The sequence below is a fragment of the Acromyrmex echinatior genome, chromosome 9 (assembly GCF_024713525.1).
Source record: "Acromyrmex echinatior isolate Ae372 chromosome 9, ASM2471352v2, whole genome shotgun sequence".
NCBI lineage: Eukaryota > Metazoa > Arthropoda > Insecta > Hymenoptera > Formicidae > Acromyrmex > Acromyrmex echinatior.
The window spans coordinates 2199971-2225936 of NC_141860.1; the positions used below are offsets into that span (position 1 = coordinate 2199971).

General features: G+C 38.5%; 1 protein-coding gene and 1 pseudogene across 1 annotated transcript; both read left to right on the forward strand.

Annotated features, from left to right (window-relative positions):
* Window positions 1-1444: 1444 nt before the first annotated feature.
* On the forward strand, window positions 1445-1894 carry LOC147908491 (histone-lysine N-methyltransferase SETMAR-like). The gene has a single exon (XM_087409447.1). The coding sequence runs from the start codon at window positions 1445-1447 to the stop codon at window positions 1892-1894; it is 450 nt and encodes a 149-aa protein (XP_087265573.1).
* Window positions 1895-15925: 14031 nt separating this feature from the next.
* Window positions 15926-24954, forward strand: LOC147908492 (uncharacterized; annotated as a pseudogene).
* The last annotated feature ends 1012 nt before the right edge of the window (window positions 24955-25966 follow it).

Consider the following 25966-nt stretch of genomic DNA (forward strand, 5'->3'; position numbering starts at 1 on the left):
GAATTTGTAACTGAGCATATTAAAGAAAATTCTTTTGTTAAATTACAAAGAAACGGAGTTCTCTCTACTGTCGTGTATCACATCAACCTTGTGCCGTTCTCTCACTCGAATCTTTCCGCGCGGTGCATTCCCGCACATAATGATATAAAAATAATAAGATTTAGTCAAATAACGTCATTAGTCAATTCGACAGCGCAAGTGACAACATGGAGCGTGATTTGATTGAGCAAATTATCCTGTTTTAGTATTATAGACGAGCGTTTGGGAACAGCAATGCCAATAGTTTATCGAATCATTGGAGGAGCCAAACCATATCAAATCCGCGATTATCAATTGGTAATAGACAATCGTATGTATCGCGTGACTCGAGAGTCTGAAGGAATCTGTGCGTGGAAGATTCGTACATGTGGGCGTGGAGTCCGAATACGGACTCCGTTGTCATCGAAACGACGTTCGAAAGTTGTATTCTGACGGGCGCGGTGATAAACTCTAAACATATCGAGCCTCGCCGATTCCTCGAAGACGCGAGCGAAATTGTGCTTGAGCATTTGCATAGTGTAATACAACGATATGACTCTATAAAAATAAACATTGTTTTTAATGGCGAGTTCCTGGCGGGTAATAAACACGCGACAAAAGTATTGCCATCCAGAACTATGAACTATATTAATGCACCAATTTGCACGAGTGATACGTGTCGCGCGTTGTCGAGCCTACCCTAGCATCGCTGGAAGAGTTTCAGGAACACGATATGCGGATGAGCATTGTCGCGGACATTAAATTTAACGGTGAACATGAACAAGCACAATCCTCTGCACGCAGGATGTCATATCAAACTCTCGAGAAATTATGCTAAAGAGAGTAATCAACGTGCAAACCGTGGACAATGCGTGTTTCGCATGATCAGTTGTTGCCGCTCTACACTCGGCTCAAAAAAATGTGGAACGGGAATCCTCGTATCCACATTATACGTCGGATCTAAATCTCGCGTCGAATTTCCAATGATGTTGAGTCAAATTAAGAAATTTGAAACTTTGAATGACATTTCCATCAATGTCTACACCAATGAGAAGGGGATTGTGCCGATACGCCGACCGAAAGAGGAGCAAGCATGTAAATCTCTTGTACATGGAGGATGACAACGCGGGACATTTTGCGCTCATCAAGAATCTATCTCGATTAGTCAGCTCATAACTTATCAAAAAAGAAATATTTCTGCGATAGGTACATAATAATAATAATGATAATATATTATAATATAAGGTATAGTAAAAAGAAATCCATTATTTTTCCAATAGATGGCTTTAGTAATCTGTATCTCGCGTTGTATAAGTGCGATCGGGTTACGCTAGATGGCGTTAGACAGATAAGATTTCGTACTAAAAAAATTTTTCAGACAGTTTTGTGATTGCTTGACTCAGTATTGTTTGAACGCGCGTCAAAGATGGACATCAGCAAAGAGAAAATACGCCATATTTTACAGTTTTTCTTCGATAAAGGCGAAAACGCAAGCCAGGCGGCTGAAAATGTGAATAGTGTTTATGGTCCTGATACTGTAACAGCCAATCACGCGCAATTTTGGTTTCGTCGATTCCGTTCCGATAATTTTGATGTCAAAGATGCACCACACTCTGGAAGGCCAATTGTCGAAAATGTCGATAAAATAATGGAAATCGTCGAGTCCGACCGTCATGTAAGCACTGTTTCGATTGCCCAGGAGCTAAACATTGCACAAAAAACCAATTGGAACCACTTGAATAAGGCCGGATACAAAAAGAAGCTCGATGTAAGGATACGAGTTAATGCAAAAAAACCTCATGGACCGAATTTCCTGCGAATCGTTGCTGAATCGCAACAAAATCAACTCATTTCTGAAGCGGATGGTGACTGGTGATGAAAAGTGGGTCACTTATGATAATGTCAAGTGAAAACGGTCGTGGTCGAATCGCGGTGAGCCGGCGCAAACGGTGACCAAGCCAGGATTAATGGTCAGGAAGGTTTTGCTGTGTGTTTGGTGGGATTGGCAGGGAATCATCTACTATGAGCTGCTCCCCTACGGCCAAACTCTTAATTTGGATCTGTACTGTCAAGAATTGGACCGTCTGAAGGAAGCAATCGCTCAGAAGCGGCCAGCGTTGGCCAATAGGAGAGGAATTGTGTTCCATCAGGACAACGCAAGACCACATATCAATAGTGATTCGCCAGAAGCTCTGGGAGCTTGGTTGGAAGGTTCTTATGCATCCATCTTATAGTCCGGACCTGGCTTCAAGTGATTAGCACCTGTTCCTGTCTATGGCGAATGATTTTGCTGGTGAAAAATTCGCCTCAAGAGAAGCTTGTGAAAATCGACTGTCCCAGTTTTTTGCCAATAGGGACGAGGGTTTCTATGAGAGAGGCATAATGGAATTATCTTCAAAATGGCAACAAGTTATCGAACAAAACGGTGCATAAATCGGATCATTCTAATTATGACCTAAATCGGATCATTCTAATTATGACCTTGGAGCCGTGAATATTCGGTTTGGCTGTCGATGTGGAAGCATGGCCGGGAACTTCCTATGATTTTCTGCGCTTGGGGTTATCGTAATGAACCCATTTTTCGTCCCCAGTCATAATGCGATTCAGAAATCCCTTCTGTCTTTGCCTTTCAAGCAGCTATTCACAAGCAAACAAATGCCATTCAACATCTCTCGGCTTCAACTCGTACGGCACCTAATTTCCTTGCTTCTGAATCATTCCCATAGCTTTGAGGCGTTTTGAAATGGCTGGTTGAGTCACTTCCAATGATCGTGCCATTTCTTTTTGATTTTGACACGAGTCTTGATCAAGTAATGCCTCCAATTCTGCATCTTCGAAAACCTTCTCTCTTCCACCGCTATGCTGGTCTTCGACGTGAAAATCACCGTTCTTGAAGCGTTGAAACGACTTACGACACGTTCTTTCATTAATAGTGGCCTCACCATACGTATTTGAGAGCATTCGATGAGCCTCAGCCGCAGATTTCTTCATATTGAAGCAGAAAATTAAAACCTCCCGCAAATGACAAGAATTTGCCTCGTAAACTGACATTTTCAATTGAGAATAACTTTATGATTCAGACACAAATCAACTAATGTTTCTATGGAGTTATGTTGACAGATGCCCAAGTTTATTGTGTGACGTCTATGATCTATTTATTTCGATCACCATTTACCGCTAAAGTCATCTATACGAAAAAGGTATAAGCAAAGTTATACACCTAATATATATATATATATATATATGTATATATATATATATATATATATATATTATATATAATATAATATATAACATATATATACTTTTTTTCAGATGCTTCTATTATTTTAGCTCAAATGCAAAATTGAAAATCCACAGTGAGGAAACTGAATGATTGTGCGATAAGGCTGCCAAGCGAGAACGATAAATGGCTAAGTTTCGACATCCATTGCAAGAAGGAACACGTCCCATTCGTTGTCTACGCCGACCTAGTGTGTGCATTGGAAAAGACGGATGGGATCCTGAATCAGCTACGTACACGTATTATCATCATAATGTATTTAATATCGGATACTACACTGTTACGATAGCTCACTGTCGGGCTATCGTTTTCGCCGTGATAAAGATTGTATAGTTCACGGAAGAACTCAGAAATTTAGCGCATAGTATACAGTCTATGTCGGCTAACGTACTCATGATGGATTTCACACAAAACGATTGGCAAACATTTAACAGCTCATTGTCACATGTACGAGAAACCGTTTGCGCTAGACGATACGCGAGTACGCGATCACTTAAGTGAGCGATACAGAGGCCAAATTGTAATTTAAATTATAGGGATTCGCATACCCGTATATTTTCCATAACTTATCAGGCTACGACGCGCATTTCATTATCAAGGAAATTTCCACTGCGTACGAAGGATGCATTGATCTTTTACCGATAATTAAAGAAAAATATATCTCGTTTAGTAAACATGTCGATAGTATTGTACTAAAATTGATAAAAAAAATTGTGTAAAATTACAGTTTATAGATTCATTCAGATTTCTCGCATCTAATTGTGAACAAATTGGCATCTTTTCTCAGTAAAGATAAGCTACGGATACTACAACACGAATTTTGCAATTTATCAGAAGAAAATTTTAATCTTTTGACACGAAAGGGAGTCTTTTCATATAAATACATTAACTGTGTCGAAAAATTGGAGGAGCTGTGTTTACCGTCTCGCGAATCGTTTTACAGTTCATTGACGACGGTATCTAAGAACACTTACGCGTACGCCATCAACGTATGGCAGCGGTTTTCCATCCAGACACTCGATGAATATAGTGACTTATATCTGAAAACGGACATATTGTTGTTGGCCGACGTCTTTGAAAATTTCCGTGACAGTTGCGTCGCGAGTTATATTATTACACCCGCATATTATTACACCTTACCGGGTTTTACGTGGGACGTCATGTCAAAGCATACGAGTGTCAGATTTGAACTGCTCACAGACATTGACATGGTCATGTTTATCAAGCGTGGTATACGCGGTGGTCTGAGTCAATGTTCAAACAGGTACGCGCGAGCCAACAACAAATACATGCCGTCGTACGATTTATCGAAACCGTCATCGTGTCTGTGACATCAAAAATCTGTACGACTGGGCAATGTGTCAATTACCTTACGTCGATTTTCGATGGATCGACAACGTACAAAATTTTGACTTTACGACCATCGCGTTAGATTCGGCAACAGACTATATTCTCGAGGAGGACGTGGAGTACCCGCAACATCTTCATGACGCACACACTGATCTACTATTCTATCCGCGAGAAACCATCTGACAAGCGCGATGACAAGCTCCTCGCAACATTATGCGATAAACAGCGTTATGTCATACGTCAAAGGGTGTCAAGAGCAACGTTGTAGCGAAGTCTATAACGTTCAAGGATTACACGCGGTGCTTGAATGACGCAATCGAAATGACACGCAGGCAGTCATGCATAAGATCCACATTGCACGAGATGTACACGATATCAGAAACAAAAATCGTTCAAAATCCGCACGATAAGCGGTATATCGTGCCAGGTTCTACCGACACGCTGCCATGGGGACATTATCGGTGTAAATAAAACATATTTGTATAGTATGTTTAATATGTAAAATATGTATAATATGTATGCTATGTATATAGTACGTATAATATAATATAATATGTATAATATGTATAATATATATAATATGTATAATATAATATATACAATATGTAAATACAATATGGATATGATATTTATAATATGTATAATACGTATTTATATTTTTATAATAAACATAAGTTTTACAACACATTATCTTTATATATCCACGAATTATGTGAATTGTCAAATCCCAATCATTTCACGTAAATCTCGTTCCCCCTCTTGCGCAATATCTTTTCTACGAGATGCACGTCAGGATTAGCGACGCTATGCACTTCGTATTCATAGAATCCTCTAGCAATAGGCTCTTCGCGAGAATCTTCCAGAAGATACGTCATTGGATTTATTGTACTTTGATAATTTTAAACACCTCCGTGCTCCAATTCGGCGTGTAACCTTTATCAAAGACTGTCTTGAATTTGCTCACGCATACTGAGTCACTTACTTTGTATCGCGCGAGTACGGCAATTTTTACGGGATTGTAAACCGTGATTAAGAGCCTGTCGGCGATTATGGGGATAACGTCGACGGGATGCATATCAATAGTTTGATGCTTACGCCCGTTGTAATATGATACGAGACGCGGCAGGATGTCCATCCATTTGTAATTTTCATTGTGGGTAAATTGTTTCCACATGTCATTCTTCAACGTACGGTTGAATCGTTCGACGACCGACACCATTACGGAATACATAGAATGATGGTTGATGTTGTACTTCTTCAAGAATTTCTGCACAGCCGAGTTGTAAAATTCGTTTCTTCTGTCAGTATGCAAATTTTTCGGATATCTTCCATCGTCTCGAATTATCTTTGCGATCTTTGCTCCTTCGTCACCTCGTTCCCGCTTTTGGCTTTGAGCGGCTCAATCTATACGTGCTTACTCAGCACGTCGATAACGGTGAGAATGTAGTGGTAACCTCTGTTGAATCGCGTATAAGGACGCATTCGCCACAGATCATCGTATCCGTGTACTGTGACGTATCTTCACGAAAAATTTCTTCTCGCTGGAGCATGCAATTCATCAGACGTTTCTCAGAGATTGCGGATAATTATTTGGCACGATGCACTTTTCGAATCATCTTTTCAAGTTCGTTTAGCATAACCTGTATATTATTTTGTAAGGCTACAATCTTTCTCTCGATTTCATTCAGACGATCTTTCAAATCTTGAACACTCTGCTGCATGTATCGTTTGTTTGCTGCGTCAGCATCATCCACCGGTAGCGCTACTCGTCGAATCTTGCGCGACTTTGCGTCAAAGTCAACTGTGACTATACAAAGAGCGTTATCGCGCAATTTCTGAACAATCCACGCCACTGATAGTGCGATTCGCTTCCTCTTCCAACCGATAGTCCAAACTTGTTGATCGGCATTGTGATGTCTACTGAATGACGTGTGTAGAACGAGGTTTTATCAGACTGGCTTCGCGAAGCTCTTCGATAATCTCGTTGTCGTGACCATTGTGACTCGCCTGGTGCGAGGCCTCGAGCAATCGCAGACGATCCACAATTTCGTTGGGATCGTCTCAATGGATATAGTCGATCTTATTATCGTTTAGAATTATCGTGCGCGGTAAATCCACTCTTTTGTTTATTCCTGTTCCAATTTTTTTACTCGACATCAGTCATCACGCTATTATGTATATTCTTATACTTGTATCCCTTACTACTCATTACTTGATTACTCGGGCTATGACCGTGCCGGTGAGCATTGTCAGCAGAATGCTCCTGTAGGTCTGTACGTCCTCATCCGTACAGATACTTTCGTTTGGGAAATTTCATGAAAATTAATTGGTACAAGCCTGGTATTCTATCGTATCTTTTCCCATCTATAGTTATATCGTCGTTTTTGTGCAAAGTGATACCAAGCATCGTTCCCTCGTCGCTGAAATAAACTCCATAACACAATGTCTATGTTGACGGCTTTCTTACCGCTCAGGACTGTTTTCAGATATTTCTATCCTAACGGATCATAGTTTGCGTGCAGCTTTTCTTGCCTTTCGGATGTTTGAAGCAGATGTTGAATAGATGTTACGAGCAGTTCATCGGCAATCTCGAAAATTTCTTCGACGGGAGTTGATTCGGCGTGGTCATACGATAAATCACGCGGTTGTTATTTATTTATTTTATTATGTATATTTATTTTAAATATAAAATCAAAAGATTGTATAATATCGAGTTTGGATACAATCAATGCATCATTATCGGATAAGACGATAAGCAATTAAACTACTGAAAACGATTTATCGATAATATTAATTATGTGATCGATGATGTGAACACAAGAATAAACCAGTGCCTGATGTGAACGCAAGAATAAACCAGCGCCTGAACTTTATTGATAAATTTCATACCGTCATTTTTTTAATCGATTTCAATTGATTTGGAATGGTTTTGAATTAAAAAGAATCATTGCGATTAACTTACCAAGCGATTGTATTATTATATTAAAGTAGATAATATTTATATAGTTTGTTCGGGCCATACACATATATGCTTTATTCTTAAGAATAAATTTATCCTTCAGAATTAATACTATATTTATTGGAATATTTTATGGTTTTATCATAAAAAATTGCTTTTAGGAAGCACATATATACTAGAAATGCGATTTGTAGAAAAATTGAAGTTAGTGAGATATATGTATAGAAATAATTTTCATTTTAGAGTCTTCGTAAAAAATTTATCCAAATACATTACATTGCAATATTGGAATGTTTTGTTGCAATATAACAAAAAGCGGACATCTTAACATTGTTGGAATTTTGCAACAATGATTCAGCAACGTTTCGCAATCACCTTGCAATATTGTAATGTTTCAGTGAAATTATTCTGCAATGTTTCTGCAATCTTTCTGTGCTGTATGGACTTAGCTATCTTTTCACGATCTTTGCTATTGTTCATGTCAACGTATCAAGATTAACTCACATCACGGTATTGTAAAGTCATTAAATCCTTTTCTATATTGCCCATCAGTAAGCGCACAGCCCTTGTCAATCACTAAAAATCCATGCTTTTGCTGGCAACATTTACAACATAAAGCGTGCAACATTACGACATAAAGTGAAATGACATCGCTGTTATTGGAGAATGTAAAATAACTGATTTTCTCGATCGGTGCTAACAAATTCGCCAGATATCAATATTTCGATTGCTGCAGCGATTTCGAGTACACGTATATGTTCTCGAATCGTACGCCGTGCGAACTTTCCAACAAGCTTATCAGCACGTTCGTTTTGCCGCAATTTGACAGTCCGCAGACAACAGCACGTATAGATGCCGGTAGCATGTCGTCATGCTTGCACATCTCTTTATTGGTTTGCACTTTGTCATCAAGATTCGTCATTTTGATCGCCCGCGATTGGCGCACGAACTGCATATTTTCTCTTTCCACAAAATACTGAAAACGATATCGCGAGCGGGCCTATTTATAGAGCTGCGTAGAGCGAAATCAATCAGTAATCAAAATGTTTCTCGTCGTGTCAGATGATCTGCACAGTTCAATCTCAAAAGAACTGGAATACATATCGAAAATTGTTGCTAGAGTTTGAAAATTTCATAGATCTGTTATGAAACAGATTATCAGAACGAGCAGATTCGGAGGTACATCAGTGGCTTTGATAAAGAATTGCAGCGAATGTCGTCGAGAGGCTTGTTAAATCGTGCGATAAATGCGCTTCCTTTTGAACTACATATTCCCGGATATCAGTTTTGCGGTCCGGGAACGCAATTGGAGAAACGATTGACTAGAGGTGATCAAGGAATTAATTCATTGGATGCTACGTGTCGCGAACACGACATAGCGTATTCGCACAGCAACGTCTAGCTGAATAACACGCGGCTAACAATATACTCGGAAACGCGACGAGTGATTCAACTCTCAGAGAGACACAGCAGTTTGGGTAGCTAGCAGTTTGGGAAGGCCAAAACGAAGATTGATATGAGTTTGAAAACAAGAAAGAAGAAGAGCAAGCGGATGCTTCCGACAGCGAAACGTGGCGGCATCCTGCCCGTTCTACCGCTGCTCAGCATTTTCGGGTCATTGGTCGGTGACGTGGCGGGAGTCGCCAAAGCTATAAACGATAACAAAGTAACGCAGCGTCAGCTGGAAGAACTGCAACGTCATAATCGCGTCATGTAAGACTGCGGCGTTTATCTTGCTCCCTACAAGCGCGAACAAGATATCGCGCGTAGAAAAAAAAACATCAATAAAAAGTTAAAAATGCCAAGGGGAGTAACTACTGATGTGCAATTGCAACAATTTGCAAACCGTATGCGCATATCCATATTTTAGAGGCATTTTTATGCATATTACATTAACGATCGAAGGAATACGTTAAAACGAGAGCGGTATTGTAAATCTGAACAATGTCGAGGAACCTGGTACGCATTGGGTAGCGTATGCGAAAAGAGGGAATCGCGTCATGTATTTTAGACAGTTTTGGCAATCTTCGATCGCCGAAGGAACTTGAACGGTATCTGGCAAACAGTGTAATCGAGTACAATCGCACGCCTCATCAATGTTACAATCAAAACAATTGCAGGCAGCTTTGTTTACAGTTTCTACGAACGATTGACAAGCAATTTAAGGACCGACATTGCGCTGTTTAAGTGCTCGTTTGAAACATGTCGTTGACGTTTACACTGACAAGCAAGAGTAACTGTCCTCGTCGTGAGCTACTTTCTAGTGGTAGATTTGGGTGACGGCGATTACGAGCTTGGTCTGACGGACTTTACTAAACGTACTATTCTAGCCAATGTAAATTCAACAAACAACAAGTTTTACTATGGCAACGAGGAAATTGTCATTCCCGAAGGATACAAACTGCGTGAAATACAGGGTATTAACAAAAGGTACCAAATTTTAGGAGTAATTAAAACTCGTTAAAACAAACCAAAAAGTCTTAATGAACAGTACTCCGAAAACCTTTTATTTCTGAGCATTTTCTCTCTCTCTGTGAAAAATAAATTAAATCTACAATAAATGTTCAATGTGTCTTCGGCTCATGTCAATACACAATTTGGTATGTTTCATCATTGAAGATCAAAGATTCCAGGTTTATTTCGTATTTGTTGATAACAATAAGTCTCTTAGTCAGTTCATTCACGGACGCTCGTATGTGACCACCTAATTACGCACGGATTGTTGTATTTAACTTTGGATTGTGAACCGTGTCTAGTTTTGTGTTATCTGAAAAATGGCCAATTTTTACACAAATTGTGAAATGACGGTATTGGAGAGTAAGAGAGAGAGAGAGAGAGAGAGAGAGAGAGAGAGAGAGAGAGAGAGAGAGAGAGAGAGAGAGAGACAGAGAGAGTTTGAGCGGGAAGACTTTTCGAGCGAAAATTAAATCAACGTGAATGTTCACGTAACAGATCACAATTTTATTTAGAACAATTTACAGAGTTGATAATTTCGCAAAAATGTGTAACAAATTATAAATAATGAATTTAATACAGCATAAATAAACGCGAATGGAAATCAACGTTTCCTTTTTACAGGCGAACACTCTTTCGGATTTCTATAATGAATCGAACGCGGCGGTTTTCTTTCGGCGGAGCGTCTCAGAAGCGATTGATCTAAATTGCGGAACGTTAACTGCGACTAAAAAAGAAAAAAGGAGTGATCACTGCTCGACCTTTTATCGATTTAATCGAACAAAGGTTCCTTTTGTCACTATGAAAATTATGAATTTTGAGGTTGACCTCATGATTCGGGCAACAATTGGCAATTTTTAATGACGATGCGGCATGTTATTGCCATGCGCGCAAAATCAGCGATTATGATTGGGATGTTAGCGAATTACGCGTTTCGCGTCACGCGAGCGCGCGTGCGATAATCGATTAGAATTGTAATTGTCGTTTTTTTAACAATTGGTTTTTGTGTATTTACAACATGCGGTTTTGATTATTCTCTTGACTTCAAGAAAGGTGATTGTCAAGTTCATTTAGAAGCTTCTAAAACAATTTTAAATGATATAGCGTTTCTAGACGTTTTCAAACCATATGCCGCACATACACTAATTCCGTAAAATCGGCTTTACGGATGCTAATCTCGAACAACGGATTCAGTTTATGTATGGCAGAGCAAAGAGCAATGCTTTAACAGTAGCGCGCTTGTATCATGCAGCTTATCCGACAGCCAAAAAGAATGTTTAGCAAAATTTATCAACGCTTACGTGAGACCGGACAATTCAAACCAAATTTAGTTGATTGCGGTAGACTACGACTTGTTAGAAGTCCTGCATTCGAGAAAAATATTTTACGCACAATTGAAGAAAATCCTGGAACATCTTATCGAAGAATCGTCCTGCAAGAAAGATCAAGCCATCATACTGTGTGGAACATTTTGCATGATCAACTTTTGCATCCCTATTATGTCCAGCATGTTCAGGCTCTTCTACCAGTTAATTTGCAACAATGGATCACTTTTTGTCAATAGTTTCTTCATCGATGTAATTAAGATTTACAATTTTTGTGCAATATTTTGTTTACTAATGAGGCATTCTTTAGGGATAGGATCAATAACGTTCATACCGGGTGTCTCAGAGCACCCGTACCACCCTTTTAAAAGGTAGGGATGTGTTTGTACAAAAAAATGGTTCAGACAAAATTTGCAGGATTTCGGGAGATCTATCTGATGGTGACCTTGAATTTGACCTTGAGGTCGACCTTGGGCATAACTCAAGGTCAAAGTACCGTTTTACAAATGTAAACCCTTATTCATGACATCACAAATGAAAATAGCGGAAAATTTTACGTCCGAATACGTTATCAAGCCTAGGTCAAAATTACCCTTAGAGGTCATGTGGAGGTCAAGTTACTTTTAGAGCACCCGTACCAACCTTCTAAAAGATATGGATGTGTTTGTACAAAAAATAGTTCAAACAATACTAGGTATTTACATAGCTATGATGCATCCATCTGCTGGTGAATTTGAATTCTACCTTTAGATTCATTTGTAGTCGTGTACATCGATTTTTAAAGATTCCTAATTATCAAGATCTTGAACAGTCGATGCCGCCTGTGTCAGCATTACCCAAGATGTACCACGTGGAGGTCACAAGGTCGGACTTACACCTCGTCGGGGTGCTTTTTTAAGGTGGTTCCCCTTGCCGTCACCTTTGTTCGTACGCATGTGTTCAGTCTAGATTTTCGAAGTGTCCTCCACGTGCATGTATGCAGGCTGTTATTCTTCGTTGAAAATCATCCATCATCCGACGAATTTCGACAAGATCTAGAGACTGAATGGCTTCTCGAATTCTGTTCTTCATGTCTTCTGAAGTCGTAGGTCGTTCGCGGTATACGAGGTCTTTTATTCTTCCCCACAAATAAAAATCCAAAATTGTAAGATCCGGTGATCGTGGTGGCCAGTTATGTGGACCATATTTACCTATCCATTGGCCGCGAAATATACGGTTCAGTTGTTGACGAGCAATGACAGACGTGTGGGCTGGACATCCATCCTGTTGAAACCACATATTTAGACGTAGTTGAAGTGGAATATCTTCAAGTAAACGTGGGAGTTCGTTTTCGAGTAAATCGACTAAACTGAATTAAACTACACTAAACTAAACTAAACTGAACTGAACTGAACTCAACTAAACTGAACTGAACTAAACTTACTTGTTTGTTTTGCTTTTCTCCCTTTGCTCGCTTAAGAGTTTTATAAACTGTCGGTTTTTTTTTTAGGTGCGTTTTATACCTAGGTAGGTACTTAGGTACTTCAATATTCGGGGATTATTATTCATTTATAGGTAGATATGTCTTACTCAAGCGAAGAAGCTGCGTTAATGTTGTTGGTTTTGAGTAGGGCTGGAAGTTTTCGCGAAGCTGAAAGAATGTGGCGAAATGAATATCCCGATCGTACACCGCATTCGCGCAATGTTTTCAGTCGTTTGCAACGGCGGATAATTCAAAAAGATATCGTCCAATCGGATTATAATAAAGGAATGCAAATTCATCGTCCGCTTCGTGCAGTACGGGCACCTGATATAATTGCTTCTGCTCTTGTAAATCCTACCGATTCTTTAAGAAGACGAGAAAGAGATAGTGGAATAAGTAGAAGCACTATCAGTAGAATTTTGCGAGAAAATTCATTTCATCCATATCGAATGTCACTTCACCAGGCCATGACATTGGACGATCATAGACAAAGACTGATATTCTGTAATTGGATTACTCAACAATTACCTACTTTTCATAGAAGTATCTTGTTTTCTGATGAGTGCACCTTCAAAAGTGACGGCGAAGTGAACACACATAATCTCGTTATTAGGCGCAAGAGAATCCACATTGGTATCGAGAAATCGATCATCAACGTATCTAGAAAGTCAATGTTTGGTGCGGAATTGTTGATACGCATATCGTCGGACCATTTTTCTTTGAAGAAAATCTAAACCATTTTCTGTATGTCGATTTACTCGAAAACGAACTCCCACGTTTACTTGAAGATATTCCACTTCAACTACGTCTAAATATGTGATTTCAACAGGATGGATGTCCAGCCCACACGTCTGTCATTGCTCGTCAACAACTGAACCGCATATTTCGCGGCCAATGGATATGTAAATATGGTCCACATAACTGGCCACCACGATCACCGGATCTTACAATTTTGGATTTTTATTTGTGGGGAAGAATAAAAGACCTCGTATACCGCGAACGACCTACAACTTCAAAAGACATGAAGAACAGAATTCGAGAAGCCATTCAGTCTCTAGATCCTGTCGAAATTCGTCGGGTGATGGATGATTTTCAACGAAGAATAACAGCCTGCATACATGCACGTGGAGGACACTTCGAAAATCTAGACTGAACACATGCGTACGAACAAAGGTGACGGCAAGGGGAACCACCTTAAAAAAGCACCCCGACGAGGTGTAAGTCCGACCTTGTGACCTCCACGTGGTACATCTTGGGTAATGCTGACACAGGCGGCATCGACTGTTCAAGATCTTGATAATTAGGAATCTTTAAAAATCGATGTACACGACTACAAATGAATCTAAAGGTAGAATTCAAATTCACCAGCAGATGGATGCATCATAGCTATGTAAATACCTAGTATTGTTTGAACTATTTTTTGTACAAACACATCCATATCTTTTAGAAGGTTGGTACGGGTGCTCTAAAAGTAACTTGACCTCCACATGACCTCTAAGGGTAATTTTGACCTAGGCTTGATAACGTATTCGGACGTAAAATTTTCCGCTATTTTCATTTGTGATGTCATGAATAAGGGTTTACATTTGTAAAACGGTACTTTGACCTTGAGTTATGCCCAAGGTCGACCTCAAGGTCAAATTCAAGGTCACCATCAGATAGATCTCCCGAAATCCTGCAAATTTTGTCTGAACCATTTTTTTGTACAAACACATCCCTACCTTTTAAAAGGGTGGTACGGGTGCTCTGAGACACCCAGTATACAATATACATGTTTGGGGAGATGAAAATTCTCGTGCTATCACAGCATCATGACATTAGCATCGTTTTTCTGTAAACCTTTGAGCAGGTATTTTTGGAGATCATCTAATCGGACCTTATATTTTGCCTAATAGACTAACAGGATAAGTGTATCTTAATTTTTTCGAAAATAATTTATTCGAACTTTTGGGAGATATTCCTTTACAACATAGACAACGAATGTGGTTCATGCACGATGGTATGCCCCTGCCCATTTCTTCGTTAATGTTGTAGATGCCATTTAATCAAATGTTTTCAAGAAAGATGGATAGGTCCAGTTGTATGGCCACTTTGCTCACCAGATTTAAATCCGTTGGATTATTATCTATGGAGACACTTAAAGAATATGGTATATGCCACATCAGTTGATACAATAGATGAATTGACTCAGAGAATTGAAAACTTGTCAACAAATACAGAATAAACCCGGAATCTTTGAATGTGTTCGATCTTCAATGAGGAGACGTGCTGAATGTGTGTTGAAATGGACGGAGGACACTGAACATTTATTGTAAATTTAAGCTATTTTCTATTTTTCACAGAAGAAAATGCTTCATAACGCAGAAATAAAAGATTTTCGGAGTACTGTTCATTAAGACTTTTTAGTTTGTTTTAACGAGTACTACATAAAATTTGATACCTTTTGGGAACACCCTGTAGAGCGGCATCTGAAGCGTGAAATTTTACGTTTTCACGATGCGAAGAACAAGGTGGATGAAGAATTCCCGCTGGTTATTCGCTCCAACAACAATACGATAAGAAGTGAGATCAAATGCGCCTATCGGATAAATTTTGCAAAACCTTACATTAACTCGCTGTTGGGATTTTCGTCCAATCGCGTGCTGGAGCTACGACAGTGGCACGAGTCGGACGTGCCGATAAATATCAATATGAATATCATACGTATCGAGTACAACGTGACTGTGGGTGCGTACAGCAACAACAGGTGCATGCACACGATACACAAATTTTTGCTGAGCGTGCTGCCGGGATATAAGATATCGGAAAGGCCGACGCAGATCATTTACTTTCCGATCGTTGTACGGAACATTACGGATCTAATAATTCGCGTGATAGACTAATCGATTGCTTGATTTTTGTGGAGAAGAGATCACAGTTAGATTGCATACGTCGGTGCTAACATGAGATGTTTGTGTTAAATGAATAGCCGAAACAAACAAGAGATACATCTTTTACTGGAGAGACTACATCTGGAAAGAAACTCACTGCATCCAACGTTGCATTCTTAAAGTCGTTGGATTTCATCGTATGAAATGGTTGATATCCTGATGAACATTACTGGTGAGCCGATCTTTGACGACTGCATCGTCAAGATTAAGACTCACACATACAATCCGTATGCCAACACTACGTTTGGACATAGCGACGAGATACGGATATCCATACAGCAGCAAGATTTGTACACGTGCGACAGTTTTCTCTACATCGAAGGAAGATTGACGATGAAAAATAAAAATGATTAGATGTCAATCGCGCTTGGAAATAATTGCGTGACGTTCATGTTTGATGAAATTCGATAAGAACTGAACGGTATGAACTGAATGGAGATTGACCGCAAGAAATGTTACCAACTATCAAGAATTATGTATCAATGACGTACGATAAAGCTTTGATTGCCCTGAACGCAGGATGGAATTCTAGATCCGACACGGAGGAAGGATACTTTAATTTTTGTGTGCCGCTTAACATGCTGTTGGGCTTTTGCGAAGATTATAAACGCGTGGTCGTCAACTCTTGCCACGAATTGATTTTGATACGAGCGCGTAACGATTACAATTACTTAATGGAAATCCTGTGACGGAGGCTGAGGTTGAATTATTCAAAGTGCAGTGGCGGATGCCTTACGTTGCGTTAAATGAGATCAATAAATTATCAATGCTGCGAACATTGGAAAGCGCTCGTTATCTGAGCATGAGTTTTCGTTTGTGAGATCTGTACGAGTATCCTCTGTTACAGAATACCAAGCATTCATGCGCTGTCAAAACTTGAGAAGCCGCGATATGTAGAATTTGACTGTAAGGAGAATGTGCCCGCCAATACTACCATCTATTGTCTCATCATATAAACAATCGTGTAATTGAGTACTGTCTAGTGTCCAACGTAGTACGCAAGATTATGTAAATTGCGAGGTCAGCAAGTATTTAGAACTTTAAAAGAGTTAGAAAAACTGGAATGAAACACAGTTTTGAAAAAATTGCTCGTCATACCAACGTTTGTGGATCTACAAGGACTCGTCGTTAACAAGAAATTTATTGTCAAAGAAGTAGCGGTGCTGAAACAGGAGATCGTTCTCGCATATTACATTTTTACGAGTCCCGTGCCATGGAAACTTTTGACAAGATCCAACATCCGACAAGTCTTGCGCTTCCTGGTTGAATGCTTATCATCATGGATTGCGATGGGAGGACAGGATGGTCCCATACAGCGTCAAAACGCCTGATCATGGCGACTGTATTTGAAAATCATGCTATCGTATACGTCAAGGGACGCGAGAAATGAACGTGACTGTGCTTCTGGACGAGGAGCGAGAACGCATGTACATCGAAACCTTGGATAGAGTTTACGAAGACATAGAATTTTTAACTAATCTGAATGATTGTAATACTATACGATGTGAAAAACATGCAAAGAATTGTGCTTTGCAAAATGTATTTAAAATATTTAACTGGTGGTCGCGACGTCAGGAAGAATGTAAGATTTTTAATAAAATGTATGTTATGTCACATTAATATGTTTTTATTTCCGCTACTCTGATCAGTAGCATGTAAATAAATAAATAAGTATATATATTATATATATATATATATATATATATATATATATTAGGTGTATAACTTTGCTTATACCTTTTTCGTATAGATGACTTTAGCGGTAAATGGTGATCGAAATAAATAGATCATAGACGTCACACAATAAACTTGGGCATCTGTCAACATAACTCCATAGAAACATTAGTTGATTTGTGTCTGAATCATAAAGTTATTCTCAATTGAAAATGTCAGTTTACGAGGCAAATTCTTGTCATTTGCGGGAGGTTTTAATTTTCTGCTTCAATATGAAGAAATCTGCGGCTGAGGCTCATCGAATGCTCTCAAATACTTATGGTGAGGCCACTATTAATGAAAGAACGTGTCGTAAGTCGTTTCAACGCTTCAAGAACGGTGATTTTCACGTCGAAGACCAGCATAGCGGTGGAAGAGAGAAGGTTTTCGAAGATGCAGAATTGGAGGCATTACTTGATCAAGACTCTTGTCAAAATCAAAAAGAATTGGCACGATCATTAGGAATGACTCAACCAGCCATTTCAAAATATCTCAAAGCCATGGGAATGATTCAGAAACAAGGAAATTGGGTGCCGTACGAGTTGAAGCCGAGAGATGTTGAACGGCGTTTGTTTGCTTGTGAACAGCTACTTGAAAGGCAAAGACGGAAGGGCTTTCTGTATCTCATTGTGACTGGGGACGAAAAATGGGTTCGTTACGATAATCCCAAGCGCAGAAAATCATGGGGAGTTCCCGGCCATGCTTCCACGTCGACGGTCAAACCGAATATTCACGGCTCCAAGATCATGCTCTGTATTTGATGGGACCAGCTCGGCGTAGTATATTATGAGCTGTTAAAACCGACTGAAATAATCACAGGCGATCAGTATCGAACGCAATTGATGCGTTTGAGCCGAGCATTGAAAGACAAACGCCGCAATACAACGAGAGATACGATAAAGTGATTTTGCAGCATGACAATGCTCGACCCCATGTTGCGAAAGTGGTCAAGACATACTTGGAAACGTTGAAATGGGAAGTCCTACCCCACCCGCCGTATTCTCCAGACGTTGCTCCCTCTGACTATCACTTGTTTTGATCAATGGCACACGACCTGGCTGACCAGCACTTCCGGTCTTATGAAGAAGTAAAAAATTGGATCGCCTCAAAAGATGACCAGTTTTTTCGACGCGGGATTCGTATGCTGCCCGAAAGATGGGAGAAAGTAGTGGCAAGCGATGGACAATACTTTGAATCATAAATGTATAACCAGTTTTACAATAAAGCCTCGAATTTCGGAAAAAAACGGTATAAGCAAAATTATACGCCTTATATATATAGCAGATGGAGTTGGAAATGGACTGATAACGATCTGATATCAGTCTGATAGCTGTTTATTTCTATTAAATATTAGTCTGATGACTGTTAAATATCAGTCTGATAGCTTTTCAATAGATATACGTTTAATTGCGCTTCAATGTGAAGCGCTGCAAGCGACAAAATGCTGGAATCTTTCGAGCGCGACGTCTTCTCGTATACTTTTGGCTGAGGCATACACTTTATTCGAGGCATTATACTTTTTGCCGCTGATATATTGATTATGACAATCTAATAACTGATGATCTAATTGCAACTAATAAATGCTGAAGTTTATTCGTGGAATCGTTCGAACGCGTGATATATTTTTTCGGCTGAGGTGTAAATTTTGATCAAGGCATTGTTCTTTTTCTCGGAATAGTATCATGTTCTACGAACATCTTTACTATATAAAATCTTGCCATTATAACTGATAAAAATGCTGAAGTTTATTCTTGAAATCGTTCAATCGTTTGATATACTTTTCGGCTGAGGTATAAACTTTTAACCGAGGCATTATTCTTTTTCTCGGAATGATATCATGTTCCACGAATATCTTTATCTATATAAAATATCGTACAGTACCCTGCAGTCAATCAGTCTATTTGTCGAGTTTTCTTGTCGGTTAGTAAGTCTGTAAGCTTTGAAAAATGGCAAACATCATTAATTCAGTGCACCAATGGATTAGTCATCGATGCACATTTTTTGGTGCAAAAAGCTGAGGCTCTATTCGAACGATACAGGCTACCCTTCAAAGGTCTTCTACCGCTGAAGTGTCTGATGGACTAAAATTAAATTTGGATATCAGCGATGTCAATCCGTTGTTGAGACAAATGTAAGTATTGTATTTTATTCTTAAATTCAATAATTAAATAGTGTAAATTATTAAGTATAAATAGTGTAAATTATTATTGTTATTATTAATCTTTAACGTTCACATAAAAATGTCATAACGGTTACACTTGGATCAAGACATTGTCATGCCCAAATTTTTGAATGGTTTAAGTAGTGTAAATGTGAATCGTCGATTTGCGTCCTTTTAAAGGAGGCATGGCAGTGTTTTATGCCATACTTAACGCCAAGATACTGCCATATTTCTAGATAATTTTATGTTATTCTAGATTTTAATCCACTTAGAAAAATCATCGAAAAAATTAATGACCAAACTTTCGTGAGATCCCACATTCTTCAGTGTGAGTGTTAAAGATTAATTGTAAAAATGCATTTGGACTAGATGAGAAAATATTGATACAGAGATTTAGTTTTGATAAAAATAAATGATAAAATTTTATCACTTTAATTTAATCACTAATTTTATCACTGGGTCGATATTCTCAATTTTTCTGGATATCTAATATTATCGCAAAGCATGTCGGTATTTACTCGCATTACTAATTTTTTATATTTTATGTTCCAGGCATTGCACCGCGGACATCATGGTGCAACTGAACGAAATGTTTGATGTGATGAATGAGATGACTGAGAAAATGATTGATGATGGTTCGTGTTGGAGCGAAGGATTTATTAAAATTAAATTGACCGACACGTTTTACTTATTATACACACATATATATATATATATATATATATATATATACATATATATGTAAAAATAAAAATTAAATAAATATACAAGTTAACTCATTGTTCACATTTATTTGCTTTTTTCATCACACAATCGCACGCGATCAACCATCGCGCAGTGCGAATAATTATATTAAGATAAGATAAAATAAAATAAAATAAAATATATAATATAACATAATAAATAAATAAAATATTCCGCGTGCGAGAAGACGACACATAAGAGGAAAAATGGTAAGTATTAATAGTAAGTATACATGGTAAATATAGCGCGCGATGGGGATTGCATTCAGAAGCGGTGGTGGTGGCGGGGATCGCATCCGGAGGCGGTGGCGGAGGTCAGGAGACCGCGCTTGGCGGTGGAGGCGGGGGTAGGCGGTGGCGGCGGCGGACCACGCCCGGCGGCCATTGACCCCGCGCCATGTCTTCACCGCGATGCGGACGCAAGTTTCCGTTCACCTCCGCTGCGTAATTTCCCGCTATGTAATTTTCCATACCCGGGACATCCCTCCCCCCGCACCGCCATCCCTGCGATGTCACCCACTGTGATGTCATTTTTCTCCTCCCCTGTAACGTCACTCCCTCGCCTAGTGACGTCACCCCTCTCCTCCCCGCGGACCCCTGCGTCACGGATACCCCTCTCCTACCGCTCCTCAAAGGAGTTAGAACCGACCTTTTATCTATTCAATACATAAGCTGAAAATATAAGTAGATTAATAAAAATTGCAATGAATTAAGTGAATACAATTTTTTTAAATGACTACAAAAGTGTATTTGTCACTATACCATTCCGCTTTCTCGTAGAAATTGCGTTCCATGTAATGTTAGGAGATAAAAGCAAGCGGAACAGAATGCATGGAAAGACGAGAAATTTAATAAAGTTTAGCTAATTTTGTCTGCCGCGTTTCCGCATTTCTTCATGTAATCGTACCTTAACAGATTAGTGCATGCAAACTCTGCGAAAAAGGGTTTTAAGCTGTGTCATTTTTCTCGAGAGCCAAAAAGACGAAAAATTTGGACTGAAACACGAAGGACGACAAGACTGGATTCCATCTAATAATTCAGTATTATGTGAGGTCAGTAAGAATTTGCTTTTGTGATTTTTTAATATAAATAAATTATTAAACGATGTATGTTATATATTATTCCACGTACATTTCAATGCAGAAATGTAGACTGAATCGAAGACTGGAAACAACAAGCGTATGGTGTCAAAAGATGTTATTCTAACCATGTTTGATGAACTCGTACTTCAGAAGTCCTGTATATACTGACACAGGAGGTATATAGGATATACGATTTATTACTTTGTATTAATATACAATTCTATCATCACTGATAATATTTTGAATGTAAATTGACAAATTGTATATATACTATAATAACATATTATAATAAATATACTTAATAAAAAATTATTATAAATATACTCTTAAAAATGTAGTTAATATTCCTAAAATCCTATTTTTAGACTTATCATTTTTTTAGGCTCTTCATTTTCATGCTACTTATTCTTATACAAATTTAACTTTCATTCTACTTATATTTATCTCTGTCATTCTTCTTCAGTTTCAACAACAAAAAATCTCAAAAAAAAAATCAAGGCGAATGAGAGTCAGCGTACTAGTTAATACGCAATTTTAAATCTTTATTTCAGAAAATAGAATTTTTATTCCAAAAAAATAGTACATTTCAATTCACTTTGGAGTCATCTTTAGCAATACAATTTAAAAATATCAATCCCTTCATGAAGAAGAAAAATTCCCTTCCAAGAAAAAAAATCCATCAGATTAACAGATTTGATGTTGTAATCCCAAGACAAAGAAGAAATTCATCTCGACATTGAATCAGAACCAATTAAAACTTTATTATCACTAAAAAGTACCAAGTTAAAAACCACATGTTGATTGCAACGTGAACGAAACATGACTCAGTCATTAGTTTTTAACTTGATATTCATTGATCAAAAAAAAATTTTAATTGGTTTTGATCCAATGTCGAGACAAATTCTTTCTATGTCTTGGAATTACAACATCAAATCTGTTAATCTGATGGTGATTTTTTTCTTGGACATGAAGAGATTGATATGAAGAGATTGATTTTGAAATTGTATTGCTGAGAATGGTTCCAAAGTAAACTGAAACGTATTATTTTTTTAAATAAAAATTCTATTTTCTGGAATAAAGATTAAAGCATATTAATTATCACGCTGACTCTCATTTGCCCTAATTTTTTTGGATTTTTTTTTTGTTGAATTTGAGAGTCCGCAAAAAGATTATTATTATTTGGAATTTACACTTTTTTATTCATTATAAAATTATTGGCTCTCTCCCTCTACATTTAGCAGAATATTTATTTTATAATTGTTGGAAATTTTCTTCGCGCTGATTGAATTATGTTCTTAGAGGAATGGTCTTATCTCAGCAAACATTCATAAAACAACACGATTGCGTTCTGCTAAACGCATTCATTGTTATATACAATTTCAACTTTAGATTGTGTTTCAAAATTTACTACCAGTATTGAAAATTTACGTTGCGTGCACTATAGATTTTCAGTAGTGGCAATAAATTTTTTAACATAACTTCAGTTTTACACTTCACAATTGAAAATGCGCGCGTGTTTCGATGTGTTTCTGGTTTTGCCTCATTCACGCTCTGTTGGCCATACTCTTATTATAGGTATTCTACACCAAGTGAGTGCGTCCTTTTCTAAATGAGGGCTACTCCCTCTCCTCCTGGGACTGGACTCGCTCTTGTAAAAAATCAGAACGTATTTCTGCGCCATCTGAGTGAATAGACAGAGTTTTAGAAACTATAAACTTCAACATTCCTGCTCGATTGTTAAAATTTCACTGAAGTTTTATTCAAAAATAAGTATTATTGATTGCAAAAATAAGTATTATTGATTAGTCATATTTCCAAAGATACACGACAAAATTATAATAAAAAAAGTTAAGTTATAAGAAAGGTGGCAGGAGAGCAGAAAGAGATGTTGAAGAAGGAGGTGCAATGAATTAAGGAAGAGTGGACAATTAGAGAAGAGAATTGGAATATGGCAAGGGAAGAATTTAAAGGAAGGATAGAGAAAATAGAATGAGAATTGGAGAGGATAAGAATAGGAAGGATGGAGGGAGCGGGAAGGGAAGAGAGAATGAAGGAAGATAAGAATAAAAGGGAGGCGGAAAAGGAAAAGGAAAGAGAGGAAAAAATGGAGGAATTAATTTAACAAGATTAGGGAATTAGAAAGAAGATGGGAAATGAAAGAAAGGGGGGATAGGAGAAAGAATATCGTAATCAAGGAAGTGAGAGGAGGGAAGAGGATGTAAAAGAAAGAGTAGAGGGAATATGGAAACATTTGGGAGTAGTTGGGAAGAGATAAAGAAAATAGAGTGGGGTAGAAGAGAAAGAAGGAACATGTAGGTAGGGAGTAAGGAGGTGAAAAGGGAGATTTTGAGGAATAAATAGAAGCTGAAAGGTAAAGAGGCGTGGATAGGAGAATATTTATATGGGAGGAAAGAAGGATAAGATGGAAGATAAGATAGTGATGAGAGAGGAGATACAGGGAAATAGAGTAAGAGAAGGACATTGGGGATTATAGATTGAAAGCATATGGTGGAAATGGGAGAAAGAGAAGGGATGGGAGAGGAAGGAGCTAAAAGGAATTAAGGAGAAAAGCATAAACGAAGGAGGAAAAGAAAAGGTGAAGGATCGGGTGCAAGAGATGCAGAAGCAGAGGGAATAAAAGATGGGAGGAGGAGGAGGAGGAGGACAAGAGGGAGGGGAGGAGAGAGAAGGGAAAGAAGAAATAGAAGAGAAGTGCGAGGGAGAAAGGGATTGAAAATAGCCTTCTGGAATGGAAAATAAAGACAGAGAATTTTGGAAAACATTAGAGGATTAGGAGCTGTTGGTCTTGGTAGAAACATGGATGGAGAAGAAAACTGGGGAAAAGTTAAGGAGAAATTGCCAAAAGTATACAAGTGGGAGCAAGAAGGAAGAACAAGAAAGGAAGAGCGATGGGAGGAATGATAGTGAGAGTTAAAAAGAAATTAGCAGAGCATGGAGAGGGAGAGAATATAAAAAAGGAGGGGATAATAGAAGGAAGAGTTAAGTATGGAAAGAGGAAGTTAAGGGTAATAGGGGTATATGTGAATGGGGATATGGAAAGAAAACTAGAGCTGTTGGGTAGATGAATGGGAAGAGAAGAGGAAATAAAAACAAGGAGGATTTAATGCGAAGACAGGGGAGAAAGGATTGGATTAAAGAGGGGAGATGAGGAAGGATTAGAAAAGAGGTCGATGGACAAGAAAGTGAATAAGGAAGGAAAGAGACTGATAGAATATATTATATAAGGAAAGGGGATAGTCGATAGTAAATGAGGGTATCAGGGGTGATGAGAAGGGGAATTGGACGTACACTGATAGTAGAGGGAAGTCTGTGATAGACTATGTGCTAGTGAACAAGGAAATAAGGGAGAAAGTGAGTCTGGACATAAGAGAGCAGATAGACTCGGATCACCACTCAGTAGTGATACGTATGGGAGACGGAGAAGGGGGGGTAGAAAAAAAGGGAAAGAGAAAGGTGGATGAAAGAGGGATATGGGATAAAGAAGAAGAGAATTATTTAAAACGGAATTAGGAAGAATGGAAATGATAGAAGGAAAAGTACAAGAAATATGAGGAGAACTTGGAACAAGAGTGAGAAACACTTTGAAAAAGATAGAGAAAGATAGAGGGGGAGAGAGGGAAAGAAGGAAAGGATGGTGGGATAAGGAATGTGAAAGGAAAAAAAGGAAGTTAGGAGGGAGTTAAGATCATGGAGGAAGGGATTGAAAGAGAGACAGGAGTATAGGAGGGAGAAGAGAAAATATAGAGAATATGTGAGAGAAAGACAAAGGAAAATAAAAGATGGGAGAAGGAAATAGAGGAAGCAAGAACAGAGGGGCAAGTGTGGAGAGTGACAATTAACAGTGAAAGGAAAAAATGGAAGAGATTGAATAAGGAATATATAGAATTAGAAGCGTAGGAGGAATCTTTTGTAGATAATTAAGCGGAGTAGAAAATAAAATAATAAAAGAAGTAGAAAGAGGGAGAAGAACAGGGGGGGGGGAGAAGGAGATTTGGAGAGGGTAGAAATAAACAGGATAATAAGGAGATCGAAGGATGGATAAAGATAGGAATGGCTGGAGTACTGGATAAGGTGTGGAGATATGATGGGGAAGGAATGGACGTGGTTTTGCAATAAAGTATGGAGGGAGGGATGGCCAAAGAAGTGGAGAGAGGATATAGTTGTGTCAATAAAAAAAAAACGGGGGGAGTTGTGGAGGATTATAGTCACGATAATGTCGTTGTACAAGATATATGCGATGGCATTAGCGGAAAAGCTGAGAGAGAAAGTGGAGGGGAAGGACTGATTCCACTGGAGCTGAATCAAACAGGGTTCAGAAAGGGGATGAGAACGATAGATAATATATATATACGCTAAATTATTTGGTAAACAGGCAGATTGGGAAAAAGAGAGGGAAAATGACGGCAGTGTTTGTAGATTTGAGGCAGCATTTGATTCAGTGGATAGAGAAGTGTTGATAAGGTCT

Coding starts and splice junctions, on each gene's coding strand:
- LOC147908491 (XM_087409447.1), top strand. CDS start 1,445: ATGGACATCAGCAAAGAGAAAATACGCCATATTTTACAGTTTTTCTTC.